This window comes from Pseudopipra pipra, chromosome 1 (genome assembly GCF_036250125.1).
Source record: "Pseudopipra pipra isolate bDixPip1 chromosome 1, bDixPip1.hap1, whole genome shotgun sequence".
NCBI lineage: Eukaryota > Metazoa > Chordata > Aves > Passeriformes > Pipridae > Pseudopipra > Pseudopipra pipra.
The window spans coordinates 215,325-229,490 of record NC_087549.1 but is presented as its reverse complement, the minus strand read 5'-3'; the positions used below and the strand labels follow the sequence as shown (position 1 = coordinate 229,490).

Here is a 14,166-nt window from a genome sequence, read left to right as displayed (position 1 = left end):
CCACATCGATCCCGTGGGTGGGGTGTGCTCACTGGGATCAGCCACATCGATCCTGTGGGCAGGCATGTGTTCACCAGGCCTGGCCGGTGATCCCACTCGGGGTGATGTGGGCACGTGCTCCAGACAAGTCTCAGCCCATTGGCCCGTGCCGGCAGTGCTGTGCCCACCGTGGTGTGCCAGGGTGCAGGCAGGCATGTCCATGGGTCCTGCTGGGACCACTGGGTGCTTTTGGGGAGTGTGAATATGTGCAGGCCCGTGCCAGATGGGGGGAGGCACCCTCACTGTGCCACGTCACATCTGTGCCGTGCTCTGCACTGAGCCGCTGCCACGCCGAACATGGTCCCCCCTGGAGCCACAAGGAGGGGCCGAGGTGTCTGCCCCAGAGGGCATGGGGGGGCCAGTCCCACACTGGGAGGGCATTGGGGTGTCTGCCCTATAGAGGATTGGAGTGTCAGACCCACAGGACTGGGGTGTCAGCCCCACAGGGGGTTGGGGTGTCTGTCCCATGGGGGACTGGGCAGTCAGTCTCACGAGGGGTTGAGATGCCCATCCCGCAGGCCACGGGGGTTCTGCCTGCACCGGGGTTCCTGCTGGGGGCTGTGGGGTATCCCCAGCTCCCAGTGCCCCTGTGCCGGGTGTGGGAGTCTCACCCGCTGCCGGTGCCCCCAGTGTGGGTGTGTGGGGCATGGGGTGTGAGACAGCAGTGAAGGCAGCCCCAGGGAGGGGGTGGACCTGCTGTCCTGGGGTTTTGGGGTGCCATGGCCCTGCTGACCCCTGCTGACCTGCTGCTCCCAGGCCGATGCTGATCGACATGAGCCGGGTGTATCGTCAGAGCAACCTGGAGAACCTGGACCAGGCCTTCACCGTGGCCGAGCGGGACCTGGGCGTGACGCGGCTGCTGGACCCCGAAGGTACGGGCTGGGGTGAACCGAGGGGGTCCCCCAACGGAGCCCCCGTCCCTCCCTGCCACGGGGTCCCCCCGTCTGACCCCTCCGTCTCTGCAGACGTGGACGTGGCGCAGCCGGACGAGAAGTCCATCATCACGTACGTGTCCTCGCTGTACGATGCCATGCCGCGCGTGCCCGAGGTGCAGGACGGCGTCAAGGCCAACGTGAGTCGGGGAGCCGGGGGGTCACCGCCGCTGCCACCCCCACGGTGTCACCCCCAGCCCCACACGTGTCCCCGTCCCCAGGAGCTGCAGCTGCGCTGGCAGGAGTACTACGAGGTGGTGACGGGGCTGCTGCAGTGGAGCCGGCAGCACTCGACGCTCTTCGAGGAGCGTCGTCTCCCCACCAGCTACGAGGAGATCGAGGTGAGGCACCAGCACAGCACGGGCATGGGGACACAGAACAGGGCTGGTGCTGCTGGCACGGCACAGGCACGGGGATGGAGTGGGACAGCACTGGTGCTGCCAGCGTGGCACAGGCACGGGGACTGGGGGCAGATATAGGGACAGGGCTGGTGCTGCTGGCACGGCACAGGCACGGGGACTGGGGACAGATACAGGGACAGGGATGGTGCTGCCAGCGTGGCACAGGCATGGGGACTGGGGACAGATACAGGGGCAGGGATGGTGCTGCTGGCATGGCACAGGCACGGGGATGGAGTGGGACAGCACTGGTGCTGCCAGCGTGGCACAGGCACGGGGACTGGGGACAGATACAGGGGCAGGGATGGTGCTGCCAGCGTGGCACAGGCATGGGGATGGAGTGGGACAGCACTGGTGCTGCCAGCGTGGCACAGGCACGGGGACTGGGGACAGATACAGGGGCAGGGATGGTGCTGTCACAGGATGACTGGCCCTGGGAGCCACCAGTGCCTGGGGCAGTGCGTGGTGGGGTCCCAGCTGGCCCATGACCCCACTGGGGGTGGTTCATGTCTGGCTGGCAGCCCCTTTGCTGGCACATGGCCAGCTGTGCTCTGCCGTGGGTCACTGGGAGACCAGTCCACGGCCGTGGAGCTGAGCCCCCAGCGGTGCCAGCCCAGGGGTCTGCAGGGTGCAGGGGCTCAGAGCCGTGGCAGAGCCAGGCTCCCTGTCGGGGGGGCCCCCCTGACTCACCCTCCCTGGCTGTGCCGTGAGTCACCGCTGGCAAAGCCCAGCACAGCCACTTCCTTCCCGCCGGCTCTGCACGCATGGAAAATTGAGGGGGGGTGGATTCCCGAGGAGGGGTCAGCATTGGCAGGGGGTCCCTGCTCAGCTGACCCCCCCCCCCCGCCTCCGGCAGATCCTCTGGCGCCAGTTCCTCAAGTTCAAAGAGACGGAGCTGCCGGCCCGGGAGGCCGACAAGAACCGCTCCAAAGCCATCTTCCAGGCGCTGGAGGTGTGCGGGCTGGGGTCTTGGGGGGCTCCCCGGGGGTCTGGGGTCCACAGGGAGGGGGGCCTGAGGGTAGGGGCCCTGCGGCTGGAGGTTCTGGGGGGCTGGGACCCCAAAGGGTGGGAGCTCTGGGGCTGGGTTCCTGAGGGGTGGGGGTCCTCTGGGGTCTTGGGGAGGTGGGGATGGGACCCAAGGGGATGTTGGTCCCGGGCTGGCTGGGGATCCTGGGGAGCCAGGGGTCTTGGGGGGCTGGGGGTGGGTCCTAAGGAGATGATCATCCCGGGGTGCCGGGGGTCCCAAGGGGATGATGGTCCCGGGGGCCTCGGGGTGCCGGGTGTCCCATGGCAGCCCCCGGCACACCCCCGGGGGGTCAGGGGCAGTGTCTGACATTTGTGGGGCACAGGGCGCGGTGCAGTCGGGGCAGCTGAAGGTGCCCCCCGGGTACCACCCTCTGGACGTGGAGAAGGAGTGGGGGCGGCTGCACGTGGCTGTGCTGGAGCGGGAGAAGCTGCTGCGGGCAGAGTTCGAGAGGCGAGTGGGGGGGGCCGGGGGGGCCGGGCAGGGCTGCGCTGGCACCCACACCCCCTTCCCGCTGCCAAACCGCGGGGCTGGGCCGGGGTGGGGTGTCCCGGCCCCCCCGAGGGGGAACCACAAGGCCGTGAGTCATCGCTCTCGCCGGGAATCCGGCGGGGCCGCTGCCCTCGAGTGTGGCACGGCCCGAGCACGGCACGGCCCGAGCACGGCACGGCCCGAGTGTGGCACGGCACGGCCCGAGTGTGGCACGGCCCGAGTGTGGCACGGCCCGAGCACGGCACGGCGGGACAGGGCAGTGGGGAGGGGGGCAGTGGGGAGTGGGGTGGGATGGGGATAGGAGTGGGATGGGGGGCAGGATGGGGGGTGAGATGGGATGGAGACTGGCATCAGGATGGGGATTGGGAGTGGGAAGGGGATAGGGGGGACTGGGATTGGGATTAGGGGCAGGATGGGGACAGGAAGCAAGATGGAGATGGGGATCAAGACGTGAATGTGGGGTGGGATGGGGGGCACGACGAGGATGGGGAGTGGGACAGGGAGCAGGATGCAGAGTGGGACAGAACCGATGCCGTGCATGGCCAGGAGAGGTGCCCCCGAAGGTGCTGACCGTGTCCCCCGTGTCCCCCGTGTCCCCCAGGCTGGAGCGGCTGCAGCGCGTGGTCACCAAGCTGCAGATGGAGTCGGGGATCTGCGAGGAGCAGCTGAACCAGGCGGACGCTCTGCTGCAGGCGGTGAGTGACCACAGCAGGCAGTGAGTGACCACAGCACCGGGGCGAGGGGGCCTGGCAGGACCCCCAGCAGGACCCCCCGAGCCTGGCCGTGCCCCCGGCCGTGACCCCACGGTCCCCTCCCGCAGGACGTGCGGCTGCTGGCAGCGGGGAAGGCACCACAGAAGGCAGCTGAGGTGGAGCGGGACCTGGACAAGGCTGATGCCATGATCCGGCTGCTCTTCAACGATGTCCAGAGCCTCAAGGACGGGCGGCACCCGCAGGGAGAGCAGATGTACCGCCGGTACAGCCCGGGGGGGGTTTGGGAGGGCTTGGAGGGCACCCCAGGGCGAGCAGATGTACCACTGGTACAGCCTGAGGAATTTGGGAGGGCTTGGAGGGCCCCCCAGGGCGAGCAGATGTACCACTGGTATGGCCCGGGGGGGGTTCAGGAGGGCTTGGAGGGCACCCCAGAGTGAGCAGATGTACCACTGGTACAGCCCGGGGGGGGGTCGGGAGGGCTTGGAGGGCACCCCAGAGTGAGCAGATGTACCACTGGTACAGCCCAGGGCGGGGGGCTGGGGAGGTCCCCACAGCCTGTCCCCATAGCCCTGTGCCCCCCAGAGCCCTCCATGTCCCCCATGTCTCCCTGTGCCTCCCTGGCCCCCATGTCCCCAAAGCCCTGCATGCCCCCCAAAGGCCTCCATGTACCCTGTGTCCCCCATCTTACTTGTGCCCCTTGAAGCACCCCAGAGACCACCACGCTGCTCACGCCCCATATGTGCCTTGCACCCCCAAATCCCCCCACGGCCCCTGTGCCCCGCAAAGCCCCCTGTGACTCCTCTGCCCTCCATGCCTCCCGTGTCCCTCACGTCCCCTGTGCCCCCTGTACCCCTCAAAGCCCTCCAAGCCTTCTGCAGCCCTTGCGCCTCCAAAAGCCCCCCGAGGCTCCTGTGACCCCAAAGCCTCCCGTGCTCCCAAAGCTCCGTGTCCCCTGTGCCCCCCATGTCCCCCGTGCCCCCCATGCCCCCACTGACGCCCCCGCCCCGCAGCGTGTACCGGCTGCACGAGCGCCTGGTGTCCATCCGCACCGAGTACAACCTGCGGCTCAAGTCGGGGGCGCCGGTGACGCCGGTGACGCCGGTGACGGCCGCGACGGCCGCGTCCGTGGCCGCGGGGCAGCGGCGGCCGGAGCCGGACGAGGCCCCGCTGCGGTACCTGCAGGACCTGCTGGCCTGGGTGGAGGAGAACCAGCGGCGCGTGGCCACGGCCGAGTGGGGCGCGGACCTGCCCACCGTGGAGACCCACCTGGGCGCCCACCGCGGGCTGCACCGCGCCATCGAGGAGTTCCGCGCCAAGGTGGAGCGGGCGCGGGCCGACGAGGTGAGACCCCCGGGGTGCTGGGGACCCCCTGTCCTTGGGGCTGATGAGGTGAGACCCCCGGGGTGCTGGGGACCCCCTGTCCTTGGGGCCAAAGAGGTGAGACCTCCAGGGTGCTGGGGACCCCCTGTCCTTGGGGCTGACGAGGTGAGACCCCCGGGGTGCTGGGGACCCCCTGTCCTTGGGGCCGATGAGGTGAGACCCCCTGGGTGCTGGGGACCCCCTGTCCTTAGGGCCGATGAGGTGAGACCCCCTGTCCTTGGGGCCGATGAGGTGAGACCCCCTGTCCTTGGGGCCGATGAGGTGAGATCCCTGGGGTGTTGGGGACCCCCCAGCTTTGGGGACCCTCCAGTCCTGGGGTCCCCCCGGTCCTGTGGCCAATAAGGCGAGCCCCCAGGGTGCTGGGGACCCCCAAGTCCCAGGGCTGATGAGATGAGCCCCTGTGGGCTGCTGCGGATCCCCTGGTCCTGGGGGATCTCTGGGGCTGCCCCCCACCCCGTTCCTGAGCATTTCCCATGGGGCTGCCCCAGGTGGGGCTGCCCCCACTCTGCACCTGGGAGTCCCTGGGGTGCCAGGGCTTTATGCAGGTTGGGGGGGACTGGGGGGAGAGCAGCCCATCCTGGCTCTGCCCTCGCTTTGGAGCCCCCCCCCCCATGTCCCAGGGTGCCCTGGGAGGTTGGGGGGCTTCGTGCCCCAAGGTTATCCCCTCGTCCCCCCAACGCCTGCACCCTGGTCTGTCCCCTTCGCTGCCCTCCCCGTGTGCCCCCCTGCCCTCACCCACCCCCATTGCGGGGTGCAGGGGGGCTCTGGGGGTGCTGCTGTCCTTTGTGGGGCCCTGGCACTGATGGTGTGTCCTCCCCAGACCCAGCTGTCCCCCGGACCCCGCGGCGCCTACCGGGAGTGCCTGGGCAAGCTGGAGCTGCAGTACGCCAAGCTGCTGGTGAGGGCTGGGGGGCCGGGGGGACCATGGCAGGGACCTGCTGGGGAGGGCTGGGGGGGCCGGGGGACCATGGCAGGGACCTGCTGGGGAGGGCTGGGGGGGCTGGGGGACCATGGCAGGGACCTGCTGGGGAGGGCTGGGGGGGCCGGGGGACCATGGCAGGGACCTGCTGGGGAGGTGTGGTGGGGGTCGGGGGGTGTGACATGGCAGGGACCTGACCTGGAGGGTGGGTGTGACATGGGAGGGGGTGATGAGAGGGGTCCTGGCGGGGGTGTGAGGGCTGTGGGGAGGAGGATCATGTGGGCAGGAGGATGCAGGACGTGGGGGGCACACGTGGGGATGAGGGTGGGAAGGGGTGGCCGTGCGGGGTGAGGACGTGGCTGCAGCCCCTCCGTGTCCCCCCAGAACTCCTCCAAGTCGCGGCTGCGGCACCTGGAGAGCCTCCACGGCTTCGTGAGCGCCGCCACCAAGGAGCTGCTGTGGCTCAGCGAGCGCGAGGAGGAGGAGGTGGCCTTCGACTGGAGCCACCACAACCCTGCCATGGCTGCCAAGAAGGAGAGTTACTCGGTACGGGCACGGCGTTGTGGCACGTGGGCACAGGATGGGCATGGACGTGGGCAGGGACATGGACATGGGCGTGGGCACAGGGGTGGACATGGACATGGGCACAGGGATGGGCATGGGCACGAACACGGGCACGGAGATGGGCATGGGCACAGGAATGGGCATGGACATGGGCACAGGGATGGGCATGGACATGGGCACAGGGATGGGCATGGACATGGGCACAGGGATGGGCACAGGTGTGACACGGGCACGCACATGGACACGCACACGTGGAGGAGACCTGCTGCACATGCACACGCACACAGACAGGCACGTGGACCTGCACATGGATGTGAGAACACACACGTGTGCCATCCTTGCTCGGACACGGACACGGGCATGGACCCAGACGTGCACACACACACACACGTGTGCCATCCTTGCTCGGACACGGACACAGGCGTGGACCCAGACGTGCACACACACACACACGTGTGCCATCCTTGCTCGGACACGGACACGGGCATGGACCCAGACGTGCACACACACACACACGTACATGTGTGCTGTCCCTGCACACGGACACACACATGGCTGTGCCATCCCCACACGTGGCTGTGCCACATGGTCCCGTCCCTGCTCCGCAGTGCTGAGCCCCCTCGTCCCCTGCCCCTGCCCCCCGAGCCCCTGTGACTGCCCTGCCCACCCCGACACCCAGAGCTCCCCTCACGCACACACAGAGCCACGCACGGCGACCCCCTGAGCCCACGCACACGTGTGTGAGCCCTGGGCCCCCTGACATGTACACGTGTGTGAGCCCTGGGCCCCCTGACATGTACACGTGTGTGAGCCCTGACCCTGCAGCTGTGCACGTGTGTGAGCCTTGAGCCCCTAGACGTGTACACGTGTGTGTGAGCCCTGACCCTGCAGCTGTGCACACGTGTGTGAGCCCTGACCCTGCAGCTGTGCACATGTGTGTGAGCCCTGGGCCCCCTGACATGTACACGTGTGTGAGCCCTGACCCTGCAGCTGTGCACACGTGTGTGAGCCCTGGGCCCTCTATGTGCACACGTGTGTGAGCCCTGACCCTGCAGCTGTGCACACGTGTGTGAGCCCTGGGCCCTCTATGTGTACACGTGTGTGAGCCCTGACCCTGCAGCTGTGCACACGTGTGTGAGCCCTGACCCTGCAGCTGTGCACACGTGTGTGAGCCCTGAGCCCTCTATGTGCACACGTGTGTGAGCCCTGGGCCCTCTATGTGTACACGTGTGTGAGCCCTGACCCTGCAGCTGTGCACACGTGTGTGTGAGCCCTGGGCCCTCTATGTGTACACGTGTGTGAGCCCTGACCCTGCAGCTGTGCACACGTGTGTGAGCTCTGAGCCACCAGACGTGTACACGTGTGTGAGCCCTGACCCTGCAGCTGTGCACATGTGTGTGAGCCCTGAGCCCCCAGACGTGTACACGTGTGTGTGAGCCCTGACCCTGCAGCTGTGCACATGTGTGTGAGCCCTGACCCTGCAGCTGTGCACACGTGTGTGAGCCCTGGGCCCCCTGACATGTACACGTGTGTGAGCCCTGACCCTGCAGCTGTGCACACGTGTGTGAGCCCTGACCCTGCAGCTGTGCACACGTGTGTGAGCCCTGACCCTGCAGCTGTGCACACGTGTGTGAGCCCTGACCCTGCAGCTGTGCACACGTGTGTGAGCCCTGAGCCCTCTGTGTGCACACGTGTGTGAGCCCTGACTCCCCCCAGGCGCTGATGCGGGAGCTGGAGCTGCGGGAGCGTCGGATCCAGGATCTGCGGAGCTCGGGGGAGCGGCTGCTGCGTGAGGAGCACCCCGGGGCACAGACACTGGAGGTGGGCACGGGGACATAGTGGGGGGGTCACGGCGGGGGCTTTGGGGGAGCAGCTGCTGCACAAGGAACACCCTGGGATGCACTGGAGGTGGGCACGGGGCTGGAGGGGTACAGGGAAGTGGGGGGGGGCCACAGGAGGCTGGGGGAGCTGCAGGGTCTGGGGGAGCTGGATCTGGAGGGTGGGGGGAATCTGGAGGGGGCCTGGGAGTCTCGGTGAGCTTGAGGGACCTGGGGGGACTGGGAGAATCTGGAGGGCTTGGGGGTCCTGATGGTTCGGGGAGGGGGATCAGGGAGGCACTGGGGGGCACAGGTGAGGGTGTGGGTACTGGTGTGGGTGTGGGCACTGGTGTGGGTGTGGGTGCAGGGTCAGGTGTGGGTGCAGGCACAGGTGAGGGTGTGGGTGTGGGTGCAGGGTCAGGTGTGGGTGCAGGGTCAGGTGTGGGTGCAGGTACAGGTGAGGGTGCAGGTGGGGGTGCCGGTACCGGTGCAGGTGCCCTCAGTGCCAGCCCTGATGTGTCCCCACCCTGCTCCCTGCCCCCTCCAGGCCTTCCTGGCGGCTCTGCAGACCCAGTGGAGCTGGATGCTCCAGCTCTGCTGCTGCATCGAGACCCACCTGAAGGAGAACACCAACTACTTCCAGGTACAGGGGGGGGCCAGGATGGGGTTGTGGGGGTCGGAGGGAGGGGGTGACCCCAGTGCTGACCCCTGCCCCCCCCCAGTTCTTCAGCGAGGTGCGAGAGACCGAGGAGCTGCTGCGGAAGACGGAGGAGACGATGCGGCGCAAGTTCGGCTGCGACCGCGGCACCACGGCCACGCGCCTCGAGGACCTGCTGCAGGACCTCGCGGTGAGGGCTCGACTGGGACCCCCACGGGGACCCCCAGACCCGGGGGGACCCCTGCAGTGACCCCCAGATCCCGGGGGGATCACCCCAAGGTGACCCTCACAAGATCCCCAGGGTAACCCCCCCGAGATCCCCAGGGTGAGCTCCCAGGGTGACCCTGCTGCAGGACCTCGTGGTGAGGGCAAATGGGACTCCGGGGGGACCCCCAAGTTGATCTCCCCAAGGTGGCCCCTCCACAGTGACCCCCAGCCCCATGGCAACCCCAAGGGGATCCCCACAGGGTGACTCTCAGCCCCTTGGCAACCCTGGTGTGACCCCCTGCAACGTGTGACCCCCCTCCCTCCCGCCCTCCCCACTGCAGCCCCTGGAGTGACCCCCAGTGCCTGAGCCCACAACAACCCAAGGGTTGGCCTCCAGCCCCCTTGCAGCCCCCACAGTGACCTCCCCAGAGGTCACCCCACCAAAGGAGACCCCCCCACAGTGTGTGAGCCCTATGGCTGCTCCAGGGGTGACCCCAGTCCCACCCCCAAAATATGAGTCCCACTGCAGCCCCAGGGGTGTCCAGCTGCAGGGTGCTGGGGTGTCACCCCCACTGCAGCCTCTGGGGTGACCCCCAACACGTGCCCCCACTGTAACAGGCCAGGATGAGCCCCCCTCATATTCCTGAGCCCACCCCCAAACCCCCGGGATGCCTCCAAAATCCTGAGAGCTCCCAAAACCTTTGGGACCTCCCGGTATTCCTGAGCCCCCCTAAAACCCCTGGTATCCCCCTAAATTTTTGATGCCCCTACAAACCGTGGGATTCCCAAAATCCTGAGTGCCCCGAACCTGCTCCCACAGGAGCAGAAGGAGCAGCTGGCAGAGCTGGGGACGCAGCTGGGGGGTCTCGCCCGCCGCGCCAGGACCATCGTGCAGCTGAAGCCGCGGAGCCCCGGGACCCCCCTGCAGGGCCGGCCCCCCCTCCAGGCCGTCTGCGACTACAAGCAAATGGAGGTGGGGGGGTCACAGGGACTGGGGTGGTGCAGGGGGGAGGTGGGAAGGTGTGGGGGGGTGTGGTGGGACCAGCATCCCAGTCTGACACAGGGTCCGTGGGGGGATATGGGATGATCCACACGCTGGTCTGACACCACTCCGGGGGACAGGGGGAAATAGGGCGGGTCCCCCACCCCGCTCTCCTGCTGCCCCAGTCCCATGAAGGGACACAGGGTGGCCCCCCACCCCCTTCTGATGCCACCCCAGCCCCACTGGGGGCTGTAGGGGGGACACTGGGGGCCACCCACCCCAGTCTGAGACCACCCTGGTGCCATGGGAGGACACTGGGGAATATGAGGGGCCAGCGGGACCCCCCTATCTGGTGCTGCCCCAGCCCCATGGGGGGACACAGAGGGGGACACTGGGGACCGCCCACCCCATGGGGGGGACATGGAGGAATACGGGGAGACATAGGGGAATATGGGGGGACATAGAATGCACATGGAGGAGCCCCACCCTGCTCTAACTCTGCCCCAGCCCCATGGGGGGACACGGTGGGGGACACAGGGGTCCCTCACCCCAGTCTGACACCATTCCAGCTCCATGGGGGGACACAGGGGAATATGGGGGGACACGGGGGGACACGGGGTACCCCGCCCTCACCCCAGTCTGACACCATTCCAGCTCCATGGGGGGACACAGGGGCATAGGGGGGGACACGGGGGGACACGGGGTACCCCGCCCTCACCCCAGTCTGACACCATTCCAACTCCATGGGGGGACACGGGGTACCCCGCCCTCACCCCAGTCTGACACCATTCCAGCTCCATGGGGGGACACAGGGGCATAGGGGGGAACAGGGGGGGACAGGGGGTCCCCCGCCCTCACCCCGCGCCCTGCAGGTGACGGTGCACAAGAACGACACGTGTGCGCTGCTGAACCACTCGCAGCCGCAGCAGTGGCGGGTGCTGAGCGCCGGCGGCAGCGAGGCCGTCGTGCCCTCCGTCTGCTTCCTCCTGCCGCCCCCCAACAAGGAGGCTCTGGATGCCGTGCACAGGTGGGGACAGTGACCCTGCGCCCCTCCCCGAGCACCCCCGCGCCCCCCCCCCCCCCCGCTAACGCTGTGTCCCCTCAGGCTGGAGACCACCCACCAGCAGCTGCTGGGGCTGTGGCAGCAGCTGCACCAGGACCTGCGCGGGCTCCGCGCCTGGCAGTACCTGACCCGGGACATCCAGCAGATCCAGTCCTGGACGCACATCACGGTGAGTCCCCGGGGGTCCCGGGGTGGCGCGGGGGTCCCGGGGGTCCCGGCGGGGGCTGACGCGGCCACGCCCCCCCAGTTCCGCACGCTGCCGGCAGAGGAGGTGCGGCAGGTCCTGCGCAGCCTGGAGAGCCACTACCAGGAGTTCCTGCGGGACAGCCAGGACGCCCAGAGCTTCCAGCCCGACGACCGGCTGCAGGTGGAGCGTGACTACAACGCCTGCACCCACAAATACGAGCTGCTGCTGCGCAGCCAGGAGAAAGGTGGGTGTCCCCTCCCTGCTGTGGGTCCCTGCAGTGTCTCCGGGGTCTCCCCAGGTGCTGAGCTGTCTCCTGTTCCCCTCCCCTGCCACGGGTCTCTGGGGTGTCCCTGGGCACTGAGCCATCTACTCTTCCCCGGGGTGCTGAGCAGTCCCCGTGTGCCCCCTGCCCACCTCAGCTCCCCGGGGCGTCCCCGTGGTGTCCCGCGGTGCTGAGCCCACCCCCGTGTCCCCCCAGGAGAGCAGGACGAGTCGCTGTGCAAGAGCTACATCTCGCAGCTGAAGGACATCCGGCTGCAGCTGGAGAGCTGCGAGAGCCGCACCGTGCACCGGCTGCGCCTGCCCCTGGACGCTGACCCGCTGCGCGAGTGCGCCCAGCGCCAGGCCGAGCAGCAGGTGTGTGACACGCGTGTGCGGGCGCGTGACGCGTGTGCGGGCGCGTGACGCGTGTGCGGGCGTGTGACGCGTGTGCGGGCGTGTGACACGCGTGTGCGGGCGTGTGACACGCGTGTGCGGGCGCGTGACACGCGTGTGCGGGCGCGTGACACACGTGTGCGGGCATGTGACACACGTGTGCGGGCGTGTGACGCGTGTGCGGGCGTGTGACACACATGTACGGGCATGTGACACGCGTGCGACGTGCACGGACGGGGACCTTGGCGCCAGGACGGGGCTGGGGGCTGCCGTGGAGTCTCGGAATGGTTTGTCTTGGAAAAGCCTCTGAGCCCATCGAGTCCGACTGCTCCCCCAGCACTGCCGGGTCCACCACTAGACCGTGTGCCCACGTGCCACATCCACACAGCTGTTAAACCCCCCCAGGGATGGGGACTCTACCCCTGCCCCGGGCAGCCTGTGCCAGGGCTGTACAGCCCTTCTTCAGAAGGAATTGTTCCCAGTATCCCATGGAAACCTCCCCTGCCCACTTGCTCTGGTGGGCTGCAGACCCTGTGTGCAGACCCTGCTCAGCTCCTCCTCGGGTCCAGGGGGACCAGGGGAGCATTGGATGGGGGTTTGCCCTGACCCGCAGCTGGCAGGGACTGAGGGACTCCCTCCCTACAGCAAACCCACCTGGAGCTGGAGGGCATCCAGAAGAACCTGGCCAAGGTCAGCGAGAAGACGGAGCAGGTGCTGGCGCAGCCGGAGCAGGCGGGCTCGGCCCCTGTCCTGCGCTCCGAGCTGGAGGTCACCCTGCGGAAGATGGAGCAGGTGTACAGCCTCTCCAGCATCTACCTGGAGAAGTGAGTGTGATCCCGGCCCTGGCGCTGCACGGCTTCTTCTTGGAACCCTGGGCTGGGAATGAGCCTGGGCAGCTGGTGGGGCTCAGGGGCTTGGGGGAAGCCAGTGTGTCCTTCTCTTCCCTGTTGCCTCTTCATTTCCCTCTTTGTTTCTGCTCACTGTTTCCATCTCCTTTCCTTGCCCTGCCTTGCCCTCTGCCCTTCCCTTCTTCCTTCTCCTTTTTATTTCCCTTTTCCTTCCCTCATGTCTCTGTGCTGCCGCCCTGGCTGAGCTGTCCCGCTCTCAGCTGATCCCGTCCTGTCCCACTGCCATCTCACTCCTGTCCTACTGATCAACTCTGCTCCCCGCTGATCCCTCCCGCTGCCACAGGCTGAAGACCATTGGGCTGGTGATCCGGAGCACGCAGGGGGCTGAGGAGCTGCTCCGCAAGTACGAGGAGCAGCTGAAGGATGTGCAGGCGGTGCCGGCCGACCTGGCTGAGCTGGAGGCCAGCAAGGCTGAGCTGAAGGTACCGGGGGGTTCCGGGGAGTGCCAGGGGGAGCTGGGGGAGCTGGGGCCGGCACTGACCCCTGCCCATCTGCTGCAGCGGCTGCGGGCGCAGGCCGAGGGGCACCAGCCCTTCTTCAGCACCCTGGAGACCGACCTCGGCAAGGCCAAGGACGTCAACGAGCGGATGGTCCGTGGCCACAGCGAGCGGGACGTGGACCTGGAGCGGTACCGGGAGCGGGTGCAGCAGCTGCTGGAGCGCTGGCAGGCCGTGCTGGGCCAGGCCGACCTGCGCCAGCGCGAGCTGGACCAGCTGGGCCGCCAGCTGCGCTACTACCGGCAGAGCTGCGACGCCCTGCGCCAGTGGATCCGCGACGCCCGGCAGCGCCAGGAGGGCATCCAGGCCGTGCCCATCACCGACAGCCGGGCCGTGCGCGAGCAGCTCCTGCAGGAGAAGGTAGAGCCGGCGGTGGGACGAGGGGTGTGCCCTGCTGTCCCTGGCTGCTGTGGGGCAAGGGGTGCTCCTGGTCATCCCCAGCGGGATGAGGGGTGCAGCCAGCCACCCCTGGTGGGGCAGGGTATGTGCCCAGCTGTCCCTGGCTGTGGGGCAAGGGGTGCTCCTGGTCATCCCCAGCAGGATGAGGGGTGCAGCCAGCCACCCCTGGTGGGGCAGGGTGTGAGCCTGGCCCTACCTGGCAGGGCAAGCAGTGCACCTGGCCATACCCAGCCCCAATGGGGCCAGGGGTGCTCTCAACTGTCCCCACTGTGGTGGGGTGGGGAGGGCTCTTGGGTGGCCATGGTGGGACGAGGGTGCTCTTGTCTGTCCCTG

At 68.1% G+C, this 14,166-nt stretch overlaps 1 protein-coding gene across 26 annotated transcripts in view; it reads left to right on the top strand.

Moving 5' to 3' along the window:
• PLEC (plectin) overlaps nucleotides 1–14,166 on the top strand; it is a 59,144-nt gene that overhangs the window by 31,728 nt on the left and 13,250 nt on the right. For all 26 annotated transcript variants that reach the window (XM_064672914.1, XM_064672656.1, XM_064672838.1 and 23 more), the window contains 21 exons: nucleotides 796–911; nucleotides 1,005–1,111; nucleotides 1,193–1,312; nucleotides 2,226–2,321; nucleotides 2,719–2,846; nucleotides 3,487–3,580; nucleotides 3,706–3,860; nucleotides 4,609–4,939; nucleotides 5,799–5,876; nucleotides 6,282–6,443; nucleotides 8,178–8,282; nucleotides 8,826–8,921; nucleotides 9,001–9,126; nucleotides 9,964–10,116; nucleotides 10,998–11,152; nucleotides 11,231–11,357; nucleotides 11,436–11,619; nucleotides 11,854–12,011; nucleotides 12,675–12,853; nucleotides 13,221–13,359; nucleotides 13,438–13,794. In XM_064672914.1, the coding sequence (XP_064528984.1) occupies nucleotides 796–911; nucleotides 1,005–1,111; nucleotides 1,193–1,312; nucleotides 2,226–2,321; nucleotides 2,719–2,846; nucleotides 3,487–3,580; nucleotides 3,706–3,860; nucleotides 4,609–4,939; nucleotides 5,799–5,876; nucleotides 6,282–6,443; nucleotides 8,178–8,282; nucleotides 8,826–8,921; nucleotides 9,001–9,126; nucleotides 9,964–10,116; nucleotides 10,998–11,152; nucleotides 11,231–11,357; nucleotides 11,436–11,619; nucleotides 11,854–12,011; nucleotides 12,675–12,853; nucleotides 13,221–13,359; nucleotides 13,438–13,794 (3,166 nt within the window). The remainder of the gene's footprint in view (nucleotides 1–795; nucleotides 912–1,004; nucleotides 1,112–1,192; nucleotides 1,313–2,225; nucleotides 2,322–2,718; nucleotides 2,847–3,486; nucleotides 3,581–3,705; nucleotides 3,861–4,608; nucleotides 4,940–5,798; nucleotides 5,877–6,281; nucleotides 6,444–8,177; nucleotides 8,283–8,825; nucleotides 8,922–9,000; nucleotides 9,127–9,963; nucleotides 10,117–10,997; nucleotides 11,153–11,230; nucleotides 11,358–11,435; nucleotides 11,620–11,853; nucleotides 12,012–12,674; nucleotides 12,854–13,220; nucleotides 13,360–13,437; nucleotides 13,795–14,166) is intronic.